At 50.7% G+C, this 19258-nt stretch overlaps 1 protein-coding gene across 6 annotated transcripts in view; it reads left to right on the top strand.

Annotated features, from left to right (window-relative positions):
- The window catches only part of Tmem181 (transmembrane protein 181), a 48713-nt gene that overhangs the window by 1112 nt on the left and 28343 nt on the right, over positions 1 to 19258 (top strand). For 2 of the 6 annotated variants that reach the window (XM_070010604.1, XM_070010600.1), the window contains exons 1-2: positions 9416 to 9522; positions 18888 to 18991. In XM_070010604.1, the coding sequence (XP_069866705.1) occupies positions 9515 to 9522; positions 18888 to 18991 (112 nt within the window). In that variant the 5' untranslated portion in view covers positions 9416 to 9514. Of the gene's footprint in view, positions 1 to 3157; positions 3199 to 8597; positions 8628 to 9415; positions 9523 to 18887; positions 18992 to 19258 lie in introns of those variants that run through there. The other 4 variants (XM_070010599.1, XM_070010598.1, XM_070010601.1 and 1 more) reach the window with 3 other exon arrangements.

Raw genomic sequence — 19258 nt, 5'->3', positions numbered from 1 at the left:
TAATGACGTCCTCAGGGGCAGACCAGCCGTCCATCACAGCCTGACCAGGGACCATTTTTTTAAGGGTTTTATTAAGGAGTTGTACAAAGAGGCTATGATTGCATAAGTCAGGTTGTGAGTGCAATGCTTCTTGGGCAATGGCACCCCTTCCTTCATTCTCCTTATCTCTCCCTTCCCATCCCTACCTGAAGTTACACAGTTCACTTTTTCTTTTTCTCTTCCTCCTCCTCCTCCTCCTCCTCCTCCTCCTCCTCCTCCTCCTCCTCCTCCTCCTCCTCCTCCTCCTCCTCCTCCTCCTCCTCCTCCTCCTCCTCCTCCTCCTTCTTCTTTTTGTCAGTTGTGGGGCTTGAACTCTGGGCCTGGGTGCTGTCCCTCAGCTCTTCAGCTCAAGGCTAGCGCTCTAGAGCCACAGCACCACTTCCGGTTTTCTAGTGGTTTATTGGAGATAGCAGTCTCACGGACTTTCCTTGCCCTGGCTGGCTTTGAACCGTGATCCTCAGATTTCAGCTCCTCAGAAGCTAGGATTACAGGTGTGAGCCCCCGGCTCACAGTTTGTCTTTTCATAGCGTATATAGTGTGCATTGAATATAATGACCTCATTTACTCACTCTTCCTCCCTCCATTCTTCTTTTTTTTTTTTTTTTTTTGGTCCAGTCATGGGGCCTGAACTCTGGGCCTGGGCGCTGTCCCTCAGCTCTCCAGCTCAAGGCTAGTGCTCTACCACTTGAGCCACAGTGCCACTTCTGGCTTTTTTCTTTTTGCTTATGTGGTTCTGAGGAATCGAACCCAGGGCCTCTGGCATGCAAGGCAAGCGCTCTACCACTGAGCCACCTTCCCAGCCCTCCTCCCTCCATTCTTATGTCTCCTCTTTGTTCTACCCCCCCCCAAATAACAACACATGTTTTCCTGATAGTCACTGAACAGAATTTTTCTAGGTCCATTCAGTTCCTTAAAAATGACATAATATTGTTCTTTCTGATGGATGAGTAAAATTCCCTTGTGAATAGGTAACACAGTTTTTTTTGATCCACTCATCTACTATAGGGCATCTGGGCTGTGTCCATAACTTGGCTATTGGGAATAGTGCAGCAATGAACACGGATGTGCAGATGTCTTTACTGTATCCTGACTTGTAGTGATCTGGGTAGATGCCCAAGAGTGGTATGGCTGGATCATAAGGTAGTTCTATGTTTAGTTTTTTGTTTTTGTTTTTTTTTTTGGTCCGGTCGTGGGGCCTGAACTCTGGGCCTGGGTGCTGTCCCTCAGCTCTTCAGCTCAAGGCTAGTGCTCTACCACTTGAGCCACAGCACCACTTCTGGCTTTTTTTTCTTTTTGCTTATGTGGTGCTGACGAATCGAACCCATGGCCTCATGCATGCAAGGCAAGCACTGAGCCACCTTCCCAGCCCTATGTTTAGTTTTTTGAGGAATCTCTAAATTACCTTTCAGAGTGGTTGTACTAGTTTACATTACTACCAACAGTGTAATAGGGTTCCTTTTCCCCTCATCCCCACCAGCATTTGTTGTTGTTTGTATTCTCCATGTTGGCCAATCTTACTGGAGTGAGAGGATCTCAATGTTGTTTTGATTTGTATTTCCTTTATGGGCAGGATTTGAGCATTTCCCATGTGTTTATTGGCCATTCTTCTGAGAAGTCTCTATTTAGCCCCTTTGCCAATTATAAATTGGGGCATTAATTTTTTTTTTTTTTTTTTGTCGGTCATGGGGCTTGAACTCTGGGCCTGAGCGCTGTCCCTCAGCTCTTCAGCTCAAGGCGAGCGCTCTACCACTTGAGCTACATCGCCACTTCCGGTTTTCTGGTGGTTTATTGGAGATCGGAGTCTCACGGTCTTTCCTGCCCAGGCTGGCTTTGAACCTCAATCCTCAGATCTCAGCCTCCTGAGTAGCTAGGATTACAGGCGTGAGCCACCAGCGCCTGGCTGGGGCATTAATTTTGAGGTGGTCCCTGGCAACTTTTTTTTTTTTGTCAGTCATGGGGCTTGAACTTTGGGTCTGGGCGCTGTCCCTCAGCTCTTTAGCTTAAGGCTAGTGCTCTACCACTTGAGCCACAGCACCAGTTCCAGTTTTCTGCATGGTTTATTGGAGATAAGAGTCTCATAGACTTTCTTGCCTGGCTGGCTTTGAACTGTGATCCTCAGATCTCAGCCTCCTGAGTAGCTAGAATTACAGATGTGAGCCACTAGCACCTGGCACCTTTTTAAGAACTATATTGCCAAGGTCATAGGCTGCAGATTTGGGATTGGCCCTACAATCTGACTAATGCAGCCTCCTGGGAGACCTGACAGGTAAAGGAATCGACAGATAATTTCAGATTATGTTGGTGAGATAAGAATACTTCCAATTTCCTTTCCTTGTAGTTTCATCCACTCCGATCCCCTCTCCCATTTCTTTGGCAAAGGAGCTGGTGAATAAGAAAGTTGTCTCAATGAATACAGATCGAAGAGAACCAATTCGTACCCCTGGCTGATCTAGACTGGGCTATCGACTACTCATGTATCTATTTCAGTTATTATTGGGCATCTCCTATGCTCCTGATATTATTCTAGATGTGAGGGATACAGCATCGAACAAGAGAGACAGGATCTCTGCTGTCATAGGACTTCTGCTGACAAATGGTCATACTGTGATGAATGCTAGCAAGCTAGTAAACCTGGAGGCATGGTGCTAGTGGGTGCTACCTCAAACAGGTGGTCAAGGAAATCCCTTTGAGGTGGCATTTGTTTGATAACTACAGAGCAGGGTTTTAAACAGTGAGGAGAGGAAATGTCAAGAAAAGGAAGGAGAAAGGCAAAGTCTTTGAGGCCATACAAACGTGGTCTGATCGAGGGACAGACAGGAGCCAAGAGAATGTGGAGCATGGTGGTTAGAGAGCTGGGCAGGCTGTGGAGCGTGAGCCACAGCAACGAACACGGATGCCCTGACACTTGCAGGGGACGCTCACCGGGGGGACGTGACCAGAGCAATTTGCCTGCCTGTTCTCCAGCAAGCTTGTGAATTTTTGCTCAGAAGCAGCTTCATCAGCCGAGTTCGATCCTGGAAGACCAATTCACCACAGCTGGAAAAATGCAGGAATGAATTCTGCCTCCTGCCCAGAGATCAAGCGGCCTGCAGGGTGCTTTTTACAGTGTTCTGTGGAGACAGAGCAGTTGGACGGAATCACAGAGACTTTCATAGCAAGGTTGTGTTTTAGGTCACTGAACTCTTCTCAGATGCTCCACCTAGGCCGTATATCAATGGGGCTTTCCTTTACACCAGGCAAAATGCTCTTGGGTTTTAGGCTGGGGAGCTGACAGTCACAGCTGCCTCAGCTGCCTCCCCGCAAGGCAAACGTGCTACTACACTGTTCATTCAGCCCTTCTCACCATCGCTGTTTCCTCTTCCATTATTTATGACTAAAATGCACCAGCCCTTTTCTCCCTGGAGGACCAGGGACTAACTTCACGTAGTTGACAGTGTTCTTGTCACAGGCTAAGGCAAGGGACACAGCTGCTAATGATGCATTTTCAAAAGGTGGCTAGTCCTCCGATGCTAACACAGTCATGTGTCTGGCCATTACCTAACCTGCCAATGCTGGAAATCTGCAGGACGGTCATCCCAAGACGCGCAGTCATTTCCACCAAGCAAAACCAGTGATGACAGTTATACACCCTGACTGGAGAGGAAGATGCAAATGTAGTGGCTAGGGAACTGAAATCCTGGCTTCTGAGTACAGCTCAGTCCTCTCCAATCTCTCTTACCATTGAATTCACCAAATGGTCAATTTATATATTAGAAAAGTGAGGCCTGGTTGGGTACTGGTGGCTCATGCCTGTAATCCTATCTCAGGAGCTGAGATCTGAGAATCATGGTTCAAAGACAGGAAAGTCTGTGAGACTAATCTAGAATTAACTGGAAGTGGCACTGTGGCTCAAGTGGTAGGGGCTAGCCTTGAACTGAAGAGCTGAGGGACAGCGCCCAGTCCCAGAGTTCAAGCCCCACAACCAAAAAAGCAAGCAAGCAAGCAAGCAAGAAAAAACATGAGGCCTGTAGCTGTTGTCTGCTAACAGAAGCTTATTAGACTTCTTTTACAAGAAGGACATGAGATGCAAAGTTGTTTTTTGTTTTTTTTTTTGGTCCGGTCGTGGGGCCTGAACTCTGGGCCTGGGCGCTGTCCCTGAACTCTTCAGCTCAAGGCTAGCACTCTACCACTTGAGCCACAGCGCCACTTCCAGCTTTTTTCTTTCTTTTTTTTTTTTCTAAGTGAATCTTTTAAATTTTTTTATTTTTTTATTGTGAAAATACTGTACAGAGGGGTTATAATTAGCTGGGCAAGATAATGAGTACATTTCTTATCAAGCATTGTAGCCTCCTCCTTTGTTTCCCCTTCCCATCCCTTCCCAGCCTCCCCCCGCCCCCCACCTAATCCCCCCCACAAAAGTTGTAAAGTTCGTTTTCGACATGACAACTTGTACTTCTCATTGTTGCAACGGGTCCACTTGTATCCTTATTTAAATGACATGTTTTTCCCCTTCCCCTCTACAAATTATACCGACATCAAATACAGTGAAAGCAAGGTTATACTGTGGGGGAGGGACATACAAAGCAACAAAGAAATAATCTTATAAATGTGTTAGAAACAAATGCGTGAAAGAAAAAAAAACATTTGAATACATATCTTAGGGTTCATTTTCCTAACATCACCTTATCTGACCTTTTCTGCTTGACTCATACATATACTAGATATTGCAAATAAGGGAAACCATGGGACCTATGTTTCTTTGAGCTTGGCTTACTTCACTTAATTTTTTCCAAGTCTTTCCATTTCCTAACAAATGGGGCAATGTCATTCTTTCTGATGGAGGCATAGAATTCCATTGTGTATTGTATATATACCACATTTTCTTGATCCATTCATCCAGCTTTTTTCTTTTTGCTTATGTGGTGCTGAGGAATCGAACCCAGGGCCTCATGCATGCAAGGCAAGCGCTCTACCACTGAGCCACCTTCCCAGCCCCAAGAGATGCAAAGTTTTTGGGAAGATAACAGAAGATGCTGTCAGCCATAGTCAACAACTTACCAAAACAAACTAGCCTAAATAATAGAGTAGTGGACCAACTTGTTGTTGGTCCAGTGCCAATGATATCTCTCACCTTTCTTTTTAACTTGGTAAGTGATTTGCTGCCATTGACTGCTAATAAGTACAACAGCTTTTCATGCATATCCATACAGAGAAATGGCTGTCTTCCTATGACTCTCAAAAGGAGAAGGAATAACTTGATTCTACAGCCAAATTCATTGAATGTCCTTTACAACCCCATCAAACAATAACAGTGAAGAAGACAGACATGTTGATCTGGGAACTTCATACCCTGAAGATGGGGTGAAATGGGTATGACTTCCGTCAAAAACCCATTTAGCAGTATCTACTGAAGATGCACATACATGGTTTTTTGTTTGTTTGCTGGCCGTGGAGCCTGAACTCTAGGCCTGAGCATGGTCTCTTAGCTCTTCAGCTCAAGGCTAGTGCTTTACCACTTGAGCCACAGTGCTATTTTCAGCTTTTTTCTGCTTATATGGTACTGAGAAATCAAACCCAGGGGCTTATTCATGCAAGGCAAACACTCTACCACTGAGCCACCTTCCCAGCCCCACATACATGTTTTTTATGACCCAGCATTTCCTCTTAGGTGTGTACCCTAAAAAATGCACATATAAGCTGGGCGCTGGTGGCTCATGCCTGTAATCCTAGCTACTCAAGAGGCTGAGATCCCAGGATCTCAGTTCAAAGCCAGCCTGGGCAGGAAAGTCCATGAAACAATTATCTCCAATAAACCACCAGAAAACCAGAAGAGGCGCTGTGGAGCTGAAGAGCTGAGGGACAGCGCTCAGGCCCAAAGTTCAAGCCCCACGACTGACCAAAAAAAAAAAATGCACATAGATGCCCACCAAATGACATACAAGAGGTCCAGTGCAGAGGATACCCCTGTAATCCTACCAACTCAGGAGACAGAGATCAGAGGGATCATGATTTGAGGCAAAAGGCTTGAGACTTCATCTAAACAAGAGAATGAGGCATGGTTAAAATGCCTATGATCGCAGCTACTGGAGAGGCAGAATGAGAGGATCAGCGTTGAGACTAGCACATACAAAAATAGTGAGCCCCTTTTTAAAGAAAAAAAAAGTTTGGGTTGTAGTTTAAGTGGTAAAGCACCTGTGCCTAGAAAGCTTGAGGCCTTGATTTCAAACTCCAGTACTGAAACAAACAAACTCCAAATAGCAACAGCTAAGAAAACAAAAGCTGCCAGTAGAATGGAAACAGTTGACTTCTTCTATAGTTAAATATTGTACAACGATCAATTAAACCTTTCACAACTGCACATAACACACAAGAAAAGCAAAAGATGCTAGAGTCCATATAGCTACATTCCATTAACATAAAAAGTACACAACAGCCGGTGCCGGGGGCTCACCCATGTAATCCTAGCTACTCACGAGGCTAAGATCTGAGAACCCACACACATCCATGTCTCACGGCTACGCCTCCATGTCTGGGCTCTTATAAATCAGTTATTCTCACTGGTTTTATGTCTCAATCTGAATCCTCCCTAACTGCTTACAATTGCTTTTGTCCATCTTTCCTTAGTCTAGCCTCCTTTAGAAGCAGCCACGCTAGCGTCCCCAGTCTGGCAGTCTGACTTTTCTTCCACCTTGCCATGTATTGGGTTAAATATGGACCCTTCCCATCAACTCCTGTGTCCTGTTTTTCTTGACAGCAAGCTAGGATTGTTAGCTCAGAGCTTCTGGATGTCAACTCAAATCTCACATGGCCAAGCCAAATAAGTGGGGTTTTCAATACCATTGAGGATCTGCTTGCTTGCCTACTCTGCGAAAGGGTACCAACACCTGCTAGCGAAACCCTGTGGTCCACGAAGAGAAACAGCTGCTATCTGACAGGACCATCCCCCACTTTTTTTTGCTAAGCAATGTCACCAAACCATAAGCACCCCCTCCAGTGCCTCTCCTCTTGGGAGTTGCCTCTAATGGTCTCTGAGTATCTCCTGCTGAGATTTTGCCTCCTGAGCACCCAGAAAAGTTGCATTGTGCAGTTTCTTCATCTCTCCCACCTTCTCCCATCAGCCTGAAGTCCTCCAGCCGCCACTCGCAACCTGCTCCATCAGGTCACTGGTGACCTCTAATCCAAGGCTTCACACTAGTTAGTCCTGAGGGATTTGACTCTGAGCTGGGATCTTTGAGCACTCTTAACCGCTTGCCTTCAGTGATAGTCTTTTCTCTGGTTCTTACCCCTCTGACAGGGTCTCTTCCTTTTACTATGTAAATTTCAATGGACCTTTCACTTATTCAAAGCGAATAGCACCAAATCCTGGAAAAATCTTGGTGTGAATTGTGGGCACTACATGTTACAGAACGGCATTTTCTTTCCTCTGAAAGGGGGCATCGTGTAATAAGGCCTGAAACTCTTTTTCTCAGGGTGTGGGGCTTTCCAGGTGCCATAGCACCCACCTGGCCTGTTCCATAGTGTTTCCTTCCACTCACTATTGGGTGCTGCCAGCTTGTGCTACCCTGTGCTAAAGCAACCCCAAAATGCCTCTAGCTAGTCCTCTGGGCTGGTATTGCCCCCAGAGCCTCAGTAGTGGGAAGGGGCTGCCCCAGCCTAATTGGGTCTGGTGTACTTAAGAGTAGAGCTGTTAACTCTGTCTTCTTACAGCTGTGTCTTGCACTGGGCTTAAGAAGGGGAAATGAAAAAGATAGATTTCCTGGAGAGCAGAGCAGGTTGTGAGTACCATGTCTGCTCTCCTGGGACTTTGGCCTTTATCAGACCCAGTGCTGACTCACTCTGCCTTCTGAGAGAGCATCATTTGCCAAATGAGCTTGAAGTGTGCCTCATGTCTGAAATATCAAGGCTAGCATCTGCATCCTGGGCTAGGCCACCAGATAAAGGACCATAAGCCAGGGCTAAAACAACAGAAATGCCCTTTCCCACCATTTTAAAGTCCAGAGGGGTTTCAGATATCAAAGGGGTGGAGTTGTCACTCCCTGTGTTCCACGATGGAGACTGTGTTCCAGCCTCTCTCCTGGTTTCTGGCAGCCTCAGGTATCCCTGGTTTGTAGATGACCTCCATCTCTCTGGGTCTTCACTACATCTTCCCCCCCCCCCCCGTCTCATCTCTGTCCCTGCCCCCCAGTCTATCTCTGCTCTCTCTGTAAAAAAAACTCCCCATTTTCACAGTCACTTTGATCCTAATGGTGTCATCTTAACTTGATCTTTGGCAGGAAGGTGTGGCTCAAGAAGTAGTGCCTGCCTAGCAAATGCAAGACCCTGTGCCCAAACCCCCTATTAAACAAACTGACCAACTGACTAGATCATCTGCAAAGACCGTGTTTTTCAGATCCAAACAAGGGCACACCCCCAGGCACTGGAGTCAGGCTCTGAACATCTTCCTGAGAGTCCAGTCAACCTACAGGCTGTGAATTTAGGCCCAAAGCAGCAGCGGCATGTCCGTAGAACAAATGAAGATAAATGTTGGCTGGCATCAGTCACTGCACTTGGAAGCTGATCTGCACATCTCACGGACTCTCAGCTCTCCTGCTTCTAAACCTCCTTAGCAGGTGCTCCTGGGTCTGTGGGTCTGAAAAGTGTAACCTTTATCTGTCCTCTGCCCCATCTGCAGAGATGACTGAAAGCTTGGTAGCCTGGAAGAGGGCTGTGTGTGTGTGTGTGTGTGTGTGTGTGTGTGTGAGAGAGAGAGAGAGAGAGAGAGAGAGAGAGAGAGAGAGAGAGAGAGAGAGCACGCGTGCACGCACACTCTCATCTGTGGGGTGCAGAAGGATAGTACCCAATGCAGAGAAAGCAATCTCTGCCCGACCTCTGAGTGAGGCTAGCTCTGGGCTGAAAGGTCACACAGAGTGACTCATCCTGGTTTCAGCATTTAATATCGTTTCCCAGGAAACCCCTGGGTTCCAGAAATCTAAAGGGAAGAGACAACCAGTAAATTGACAGGATCCAAGGACCAGAACTGGTGATGCAGGGCCCAAGGCTAGACTTCCTGATTGCTAATCCCAGAAGCCAGCGAGTGCCAAGAAAGAGGAGGGCATTGGTTGTCAAGGTTGTTAAGGAGTCACGCTGAGACGTGTGCACAACGCAGACTTTCAAGACTGTCAAAGTCCTGTGCATGAGTGCCTCACTTTGGAGAGGAAGCACCGCACTCACTGGCCAGACTCCCGCTCCCCCGGCACGCATTCGCAGCGCGGGTGCGCAAGGCTCTGCGCGGGCGGCCAGGCTGAGCCCCGTCGCCCCGCCTCCGGCCCCGCCCCTCGCCAGCTCGCCCCGCCCCTCGCCGCGCTTCCGCGCACGTGACAGCGCGTCGCGCGCGGTGGCGCTTTCCGAGGCCCGCGGTTCGGCGGCCGCCGTCGCTCGGGCTGCGGTGGCTGAGGCGCGGCGCCGGGAGGGCTCGGGGCGCGCGGGCCGGGGCCCAGGCCCGGGAGGGGACGCCGAGATGGAACCGTGAGTGCTGGGGCGGGCGGCGCGGGGGGTTCTGCGGGGGTCCCGGCGCGCGGCCGCGGGGCTCCTCAGCCGTGCGGGGCTTGACGGGGGTCTGGCGGAGCGGTCCGGTGGGGGGTCGTGGCGGGGCGCCCGGCCCGCGCGCGCGGCGCCGCGGGTGACGGGCCCGCGGGGGGCGCTGCCCGGCGGCGCTCCCGGGAGGCGTTTGGTGACGTGGGCACGCCGGGGCCGGCTCGGCCGGGCCGGGCCGGGGCCACCCGAGGTCCCCGACTTGGGCCTGGGGCCCGCGTCCCGCTGCGAGGTGCGGGGGCTCGGGCGGGTGAGCGCGCCCCGGGGCCGCCCGCCCTCCCCGGAGCCCGCTTTTCACGCCGCAGTCGCCCGCGTCCCCGCGCCGGAGGCTCGACGACGGCCCCGGCTGCAGTGCGCGCGCTCCGCGGCCGCCCGGCGGTTCCGGGGTCGGGAAGTACCGCGGAAGCGGGATCCCCCTCCCCGGACCCCCCCCCCCGCACCCCCCTCCCCGCTCTTCACAACTTCGACTTAGGCCCCCAAGGCGCGTGCAGGAAAACCCCAGCTGCCGCCGCCAGACCCGGTGGATTAAGGTCGGGGCGCCTCCGCGCAGCTCCAGCGACGGCCTTCACGTGGGTGTGTCACCTCCGGCCTCGCGGGTCCTGCCGCGGGGACGCCACCACGGGGACTCCTCCGCTTGGGCCTGGCTCCCCAGCCGGGAGAGAGACCGGGGGTGCGAGGGGTTTGCTCTCCTCCCCACCCCCGCACCCCCTGTTCCTCCTGCCACAAGACTGGGAACTAGACCCTCAGGAAGTCATCACGACAGTTTGCGTGCAGGACTGTGGCTCACAGGTGGGGGCACTGGGTCTCTTGCTCTGCGGGTGTGGGGGCGCGGGTTCCCGCAGCTCTGTTGGACAAGGAGAGGGGGGCATTCCTGGAGGTCCTCAGCCTGCTGAGCCGCACTGACCTGGGAACCGCAAAGGTTTTTGGCTACTGCAGTCAAAAATACTACTACCGACTTCATCTTGAGTGTGCCCTGGACTTCGGCTCCTGGTAGGGTCAGAGTACTGTCGGGGATGAGGAAAGTGACAAGGGCAGGAGCAGGAGGAGAATTCTGGAGAAGGCAAGGCGGGGGAGGGAATGGGAGGAAGGAGCAGGGGCAGCCTAGACATACCACTTAGGGGCTGGGCATGGCCCCAGTGCAAGTGTTGGCCCTGGTACCTCCCTGCACAAGTGAGGCCCAGCCTGCTTCACTTAAAAAGGCAGAAGAATTGCTGTCAAAAGAAAGAGTGCCCTTCCTAGGGTTTCTGGCCCCTCTATCCTCTTTGAGAATGCCAGAGCTTTTGAGCAGAGCACAGGGGAGGAAAGATAGTACACAGCCCAGACCCAGGTGCGGCACATCTGATAACAGGTGCCCCAGTGCTGTAACATCACTAGTATTAATGAGAAAGGTGAGTTGGGGTTTGACTAATTTAGTCTGGGCTGAAGGCTCCCCTATGTTCTGACAACTAGTATGTTCCTTCATTGGTGCAGTCACACTGCCTTATCAATGGGGCCCAGTTTTCAAGGTCAGCCGCTTACTAAGTTTGGGGACATAATGGCAGGAGTGCCCGATGTCCCTCTACACAAAGCATGAGTTCTGTCGGATGTTCCCTTCAAGACAGGTGTACATTCTTGAAATAAAATTTTTTTGTACCCAGAGGAGTCTTTCCCAGGTGTTTGTAAATGGCTTTTCACTTTCTCTAGGCTGTTATACTCTGTGATATCTTCGCTAAGTCCCTGACTTTGCCAATTATTTGGGCAAGTGGGCAAGGTCAAAGAGAGCTGCTCCCCCTTTTATGGTTTTACTAATTTTTGGTGCTTATTGAGGAGATGCATGACTGAAAACCAAAAAGGTTAAAGCAACTCGTTAATGCCATGTTAAAGCAACTCATCAATGCCATGTTTAAAACTGAGTTCCTGGCTGCTTTTTCCCACCCCCATTTTTCTGGATCTCTTCCACCTCCCTTCTGGCATTGAACCCTGACTTCACGGGCCAGGCAGGTGCTCTGCCACTTGAGCCACATTGCCTGCCCTATACAGTGGGTCTTTAGCGGTTCTGTGCAAAGAGGACTAAAACCGTTTCGGAAATAAGAAATACAGATGCAAGGTGAGGTTCCAGTGCTTCAGGAGGCAGATGCAGGAGGATCACTTGAGCCTAGGAGTTTGAGGCCAACTTGGGTTACAGAGTGAGATCTTGTGCGGGGTACTAGTGGCTCTTGTCTATAATCCTAGCTATTCAGGAGGCTAGGATCTGAGTGTTCTGGTACAAAACCAGCCCAAGCAGACAAATCTGGGAGAGTCTTCTCTAATTAACCAGCAGAGAGTCAAAAGTGGAGGTGTGGCTCAAGTGATAGAGGGTGAGCCTTAAGTGGAAAAGCCAAGAAAGAACTTGATAATCAGATTATCAAGCCCTAAAATTGGCAATAAACAAATACGAAACAGTGCTCATTTATTACTAAGAACAACTAACCTGATGGAGTTCTTGCCACCTTCGTGCTGCTCTATTCTAGATACTTTATTTCTATTTTGCTCACATTCCCAACAACCCTGCAAGTATTCTGCTTAATCTGTTTTGTTGCAGAGGGGCCCTGGGAGAGCTTCACTGGGCCACAGTTGCAGAACCGAAAGAAAGAAACCAAATGAGAGGCACCGAGCCAGCACCAGGATTATTTTTATGTCAGTTGTGAAAAAACAAAACCTTAGCTAAAATGAGAGAGCAGGCAGACAGATTTCTAGTCCCTTTCCTCTGTTCAGATCTGAATTTTAAGGAAAAACTGGGTATGCGTTCAACAAGTAGCAAGCTGCTTACACTGACGTGTTTTCAGTCTGGTCTAGTCAGCATCTTAATGACCTGGTGAGATCAAACCTGCCTCTTGGATGATGGCTCAGGCCTAGCCAGCTGGCATTGGGGTGCTGTAGAGACCCCAGTGGTGCTAAGGCTGGCACCCTGAGGTACTTGCTCATAGGCTCTGCCCAGCCCAGTCCTGTTCATCTTGTAGTCACTCCCCTGAAATGAGGTGCCTAAGGCCTGCCCCCCCTCCTCTCTCCATGGCTGTTATGGCCTGAGGCGCCCCATGGGAGGGAGAAGCGCTTAGTGGGTGCCTGGTGGTGGTGCAGGGTCTAAGGCACTTAGACAGGCTAACGGGATGGGGTCTTTGCAGCCAGCTCGGCCTGGGAACTGCAGTGATTGGCCTAAAGTGACATGTCCTGCACATCCTCAGATGCAGAGGACAAAGCCAGAGCCATAGGCAGCAGAAACAGATGTCTGGGAGAAGATTGCCACATTTACCACAGCATGCACATAGTAGGGCAGGGCGAGAGGAAAACCTAGGAACCTTGAGTAATCCTCGTGGGGTGCTCACGTGTGTAGCTCAGCGGGCAGTAGGGGGGCAGCTTGGGTTGTGAGGGTGTGGAGATGGTGCCAACGGACCACAAAGGTAAAATCCCAGGGTAGAGGGGAGATGGAGGTCTGCCATAGAGGCCTGAGAGGTATTGCCTCCCCCTCCCCTGGGCAGCCGGAAGGCAGTGCCTGCCTCCAGAGGATGGCTCAAGACTGTACTGTGCTTTGAAGTGACGCTCCTCACTGGGTGGCATAGTGTCTCTGTGGCAGGCCCCGTGAAGCTTTTGGTTTTGATAGACTAGCGGGCTTGGCCCGCAGGGGCTGTCGTCGACAGGCCTCAGCTCTCTGGAAGTTGAGGTGGGCACTACCAGGCTCAGGTCCACAGCACCAGGTGCTAGCAGTCTCTGCCAGCATGCGCACTAGGCTCTGCAGCACCTCCAGGTTTGGGTGTGAGCAGGTGGGCAGTGGCAAGGCTGGGGGAGGTAGGTTTGCCCTGGCAAGTGGGTGGTTTAATGAGGAACTGGAGGTGAGGGAGCCTGCTCATGCCTTAGGGCTGCGGCAGGGAGCAACCCTGCCAGCAGCCGTGTTTGAAGGAGAGAGCTGGAGAGCCGCCCCAGGGCAGCGGCTGGGTTCTCACCTGGATTCTCCCATTCGGTGGGAAGTGGTAGCAGCGGGGAGCAGAGAGGCGGCTTCCACAAGTAGATGGCTGTGATTTGGGACCTGGCTTTCCAATAAAGGCTTTTTTTCCCCCATAAGAAACAATGTCCAAGATTTTTTTGTTGTTGGTCATTGGGCTTGAACTCTGGGCCTGGGCGCTGCCCCTGAGCTCTTCAGCTCAAGGTGAGCACTCTACCACTTGAACCACAGTGCCACATGCAGCTTTTTCTGCTTATGGTGGTACTGAGGAATTGAACCCAGGGCCTCATGATGTTTTAAAGCACCCTGGAACTGAGATTAGTTTAGGAGCCTGGGGAGTCCAGGGGGTTACATACTTCATTGTATATAAGCTCTTCCAGGCCTGGGGTGCCAACTGGGCCAGGGCTTTAGACAGTGCCTAGTAGATGCCTATTGTGAAAAGATAACAAGGACAAAACTTAGACCTAAAAAATAGATGAACAATACAAGTGTAAAACAAGCTGGGAGAGGGAAGAAGGTGAGGGGTTGGGGGGGGGATATGACCAAAGTACTTTATACACATGTATGAAAAAAGAATAATGAAACTCATTAAAGTTGTCTTAAAGGGGGGTTAAGAAAGAGAATAGGGAATATCAATCAAAGTGTATCCTATGCTTGTATGGAAATACTACAGTGAAACTCCTTTGTACAATTAATACATGCTAATAAAAAAATCAAAGGGAAAAATAATAAAAACCAATCCCAGCATCATGGGCCAAGAGTTGCTTTTTTTAAAAAGCCAGGTTTAGTGACTCATACCTATAATCAAAACTATTGTGAAGGCCAAGATTGAGAGGATCATTGTTCTAGTTCAGGAATCTCATCTCAACATCCTAACCAAGAATGATGTTTCATACCTGAAGTCCCAGCTACATGAAAGGCATAACTAGAAGGATTGTGATCTGAAGCTGCCTTGGGCAAAGGGTGAAACTCTATATGGAAAATAGCTTGCTTGCCTTCCTTCCTTCCTTCCTTCCTTCCTTCCTTCCTTCCTTCCTTCCTTCCTTCCTTCCTTCCTTCCTTCCTTCCTTTCTCTTTCTTTCTTTCTTTCTTTCTCTTTCCTGTTTGTTTTTTAAAAAGAGTGGGTGGGAGTGTGGCCCTTAAAGAAGTGCGAGAGCTGGCAGGGTTGTGGCAGTCTCCCCACCCGGCTAGCTGGTCAGCAGGGCCTGGCCTGGGTGGAGAGGGTGACAGGGAGTCCCTTCCTTTGCCTACATCTCACCTCCAACTCGTGGGAACTCCAGAGCTCTCAAAGTGGCTGACTGCCACTGAGTTGAGAAGCACTTTGAATGCCTGCCTTTGCCATGCCAGGTGCATCAGACCGGAGCACACCTGTCTTCAGGTGCTCAGCCACACAGTGATGGTGGAGCTGTGGCCTTCCCTGACAGGCAGGAAGGTAGGACACGTTTGGATGGAGAGCTCTGAGTGAGTGGGCTGAGCTGGAGTCTGACGGGACCCTGGTCACCAGGTTGCATGATGGACGTCACATTTGAATGTTTCCCTTAAGTAGCTTTGTGATCTTGACAAGTTGCCTAACTGGGTTAATGTTTGTTACTGGGATGGAGCCCAGGTCTCCTGCGTACTGGGCTGCCACACACACTGCACTCTGTCTGCAGGGCACCCCAGCCCTACCTGACCACCTGTCTGTGCATGCACCCCAGCCCTATCCCAGAGGGGTTGGGGCCTGTGGGAGGCAGGTGAGGGGTCGGTGGCCTGGCTGGCATGGTAGGAATGGAGAGAGCTAGGAAGGTTGGGGCCACCTCATCCTCAAAGATATGGGACTGACACAAGGGAGCTTCTGCGATGTTTTCATTTGTGCCAGTCTGTCTTGCAGTTCAGTTTTGAACTTATTGCCCATGAAGTGCTGAAGGACTTACGTGTGACATATCTTAGGGAAAACCTTGTGGGATGCTGCTTCAGAGTGGGATCGCCTTGGGCCAGGAGCTGGTGGAGGGTTTTTGAAGGTAGGAAAGCTAGTTAGAGGAGGAGCAGATAGCCAGCATTTGGAGAGAGTCCGTGGTAGGTGGTATCCAGAATCTGGGGGTATGAATTTCAAGAAGAGCATAGCCACAGAACAGGGGTAAAAATGAGCAGTCTGGGGGACCAGAAGCCTCACAACCACAGGCTCCGTCTGTTTTCTGCATTACAGCCTTGCCTCTAGTGGTTGCAGAAGTGCCCTCCTGTTGGTCCGGTCAAAGGTGACAGGCCCTTGTGGTCCCAGAGACTAGCGTGGCCTTAGCTCAGGCCAGCTTAGTTCTTAAGAGCCCCTGAACATGAGATGAACAGGAGATGGAGCATCGGTGGTACCTGCATCAGTTCAGGACAATGCCTAGGCCTGGACATCAAGCTGGTCCCAGCTGGGCCAGTTGTAGCAAAAACTTCTCACTTCTTTGTCCTTATATTTTCTTTTTTCTTTTTTTTTTTGGGTCCGGTCATGGGGCCTGAACTCTGGGCCTGGGCGCTGTCCCTCAGCTCTTCAGCTCAAGGCTAACGCTCTACCACTTGAGCCAAGCACCACTTCCGGCTTTTTTCTTTTTGCTTATGTGGTGCTGAGAAATCGAACCCAGGGCCTCTGGCATGCAAGGCATGCGCTCTACCACTGAACCACCTTCCCAGCCCATGTCCTTATATTTTCATGTTTTGACTTTGAGCAGTGGTTCTAGACATTCTATTTATCTTCCATAGTGAGAGGTTTCTTAGCTGTCCCAAGTTCAAGGCTTTTAGGTGAGGGGGTGGCTGGAAGCATTCTGTCTGGGTGCTGTTCGCAGCTCGTCATGGTTCTGCAGGCTGGAAGAGACCTCAGCCTCCCAGATCGGGCGTCTGAGAACGTTGCTGCTTGTCAGGACATGAGGACCGTGGAAGGCCAGGCCTGGTGCTTACCCTCTCCATACAGCAGGGCCAGCATGGTGCTGGCTGTGCACGCCAAGCCTTCTTTCCACTGACTTGGTTGTTGAGCCGGGACATTTTCCAATATTGGGTTAAAGTAGAAGTTTAAAGGAAAGGGAAGCCTTCCCAGGAGTACAATGGTGCCTCTATTTGACCTTTGCTGGCATGCCCTTTTTTTACTTTGAGTTACTGGAGATTAAACCCAGGACCTCATACATGTTGAATAAGCTCTCTGCCTCTCTCCAGCCATGGCCCTAGCCTTTTGGTTCATAATTTATCTTTGAGATAGAGTCCCGTGGTAACTTGCCTGGGCTGGCCTGGAACTTGTGATCTATCTTCCTTTTTTCTCCTAAGCAACTGGAATTACAGGCATGCACTGCCATACCAGGCTTTATCCATTTTTAAATGTCTCCTTATTCAGCCTCCCTTGTTATCTGCTAAGAATTCTGATGCTAAGATGTCAATAATGTATTTTAAAAAACAATTTGAGGGCTGGGAAGGTGGCTCAGTGGTAGAGTGCTTGCCTTGCATGCCTGAGGCCCTGGGTTCAATTCCTCAGCACCACATAAGCAAAAAGAAAAAAGCCGGAAGTGGCACTGTGGCTCAAGTGGTAGAGTGCTAGCCTTGAGCTGGAGAGCTCAGGGACAGCGCCCAGGCCCAGAGTTCAGGCCCCATGACCGGACCCAAAAACAAAAAAAACAAACCATTTGAAATGTAATATCCTGTTTTTCCTGCTTAGTGTCTGCTTGGGGAGCTGCTCTGTCTCTCGACAGACCTGCTTGGGGTGGCAGGTCACTCTGAGAATAATATAATGGAAAAACTCATGACTAGCTCAGTGCAGTTTCTTCAACTTAACTTTCAGAGGAGAATGGCAAAGACAGCGAAGGTTTGGATACACATTGCTTATCAGCCTCCTTTGGTGTCAGCACCTCATGTCACCTGGCTCATTGGTCAAAGCTGCCACCCTCATCTGTGCAATGCTAGTACACTTAGCGTCATATACATTTTGTCATCATGGTAGTGTCCTTTGCAGTTGCCTGGAAATCTGCCCTTCTTTAGAGTAGTAAAAATGGATTAAAACACATTGTGCAAAGAGAGTAATAGACTGGGTACATTGGTCTCAGAGAAGGGATAAAGGGGAGGCCTATCTCTTGCCAGGTTGTATTCCACAGGACTTTCCCAGAAGAGAAGTAAGGGGCTAGGGCCTACTTCCCAGAATTCCCTCCAGGGTGTAGCAAGTGCTGCTCTGGGCAAGGCTGTGATGCCTGGGCAGGTCTTTCACCTTTCAACCTCCGCTAACCCCTCGGTGTAAACTGAAGGTGGCCTCATCTCAGAGACCGTGTCCAGCTCTGACACATAAAGCCCTCTGGGCCCTCATCTGCCTGGGGACCAGTCCCTCACTCCCTAGTGTCCCTTCTCATGGAGCAGGGTGCAAGGACACTGGAGGCTTCAGCGGGACTGTCATTTGATGGGCCTGCTGACATGGGTCTCAAGGTCCACTGGGCTGAGTGTGCCCCAGTGTCTCTGCAGAGCCACGTCAGAGCCTTGGTGGCTTCTGGCCCTCACCTTCGTCCCTAGTCTGTCCAGCCCATTGCTGACTTCCGCCCTGTGGCTGCAGTCCTAGTCACACGTGGAAAGGAAGTCAACAACCTTTCCAGAGGTGTGGGGCCACACCCACATCCGGGTGTGAGAGTCAGATTCCTGCTGCCACCCTGGCTCCCAAGAGCAGGAAGAGCTGGGGCTACAGAGGCCTACAGCCAAGCAAGGCGAGGCCAGCGCCTCCCTCAGGCGGGAGCACCTCTTTAGGGCACAGGTGCCGCTGGCGCAGCTGTGTGCGGACCTCACTTGTGTGTCTGTGACACCTTGCTCGCTTGGGAAGGTACAGCATGTGGGCTGCAAAGCCTTGGCCAGGCAGGATTCTTTGCCTGTGTATTCTTCTGAGGGGAGGGTACTGGGCCTGTGTGGCCTCAGCATTGCTGCTGCTGCGTGTTGTGGCAAGTGGGCTGCTCTGGCCCAGGCTGCTGGGCAGGGGAGGGGCTCTGTGTGCTGGGCTCAGGCGCATCTGCAGTCGTGCACTTGAGCATGATTGAGTCAGGCTCTGTGAGTGGAGGTGAGGGTGGGAAGAAAAGTTGGACCACCACCATGGTGTGACACGGCTCTGGTGGGCATAGAGCATAGCATCTTCTGTTGCCACAAGGGCTGGGTATGGACGGAGTGGCAGGGCCCAGCCCAGAACACACAGGAATGGTTCACTCCCTGCAGAGCTCACCGCGGATTGTCAAGGGTGCTCACACAGTTTTGAAGCAGGTCCATTTCTGAGGCGAGGGCTGCGGGGACATGACTGGCCTCAGGCAGGACATGGTGCATGCAGGCCCAGGTGTCTCCGTCTGTCCCTCATTCCCTCCCGGTTTCTGCTCTTCAGGCTGGCCCCGATGCGGCTCTACACACTCTCCAAACGCCACTTTGTCCTCGTGTTTGTCGTCTTCTTCATCTGCTTTGGCCTGACTGTCCTCGTTGGAATCAGAGGTGAGAAGAGGTTTGGAACGCCGAGCTGCACACATGCTAGAAAGGCATTTTTTAATTTTTGCTTTAGTTCATTTTTCAAATAAGGTCTCTATAATCTCCACTTCCTGAGTAGCTGGAATTACATTGTGAGCCATTGCACCTGGCTTAATGTTCTGTTTGTGATCATTTGGTCATTTTACCACATACAGCCACACTGGTGTGTGACTTCTCAGCCAGCTCAGCGGCACCCCTTCCTCCCACTTAGGGCTCCAGGATAGAGGAAGTCTG

Source organism: Dipodomys merriami, unplaced genomic scaffold (assembly GCF_024711535.1).
Source record: "Dipodomys merriami isolate MVZ:Mamm:240054 unplaced genomic scaffold, mDipMer1.0.p SCAF_8, whole genome shotgun sequence".
NCBI lineage: Eukaryota > Metazoa > Chordata > Mammalia > Rodentia > Heteromyidae > Dipodomys > Dipodomys merriami.
Note: the sequence above shows the minus strand (reverse complement) of the source record. Positions and strands in the feature narration are given on the sequence as shown.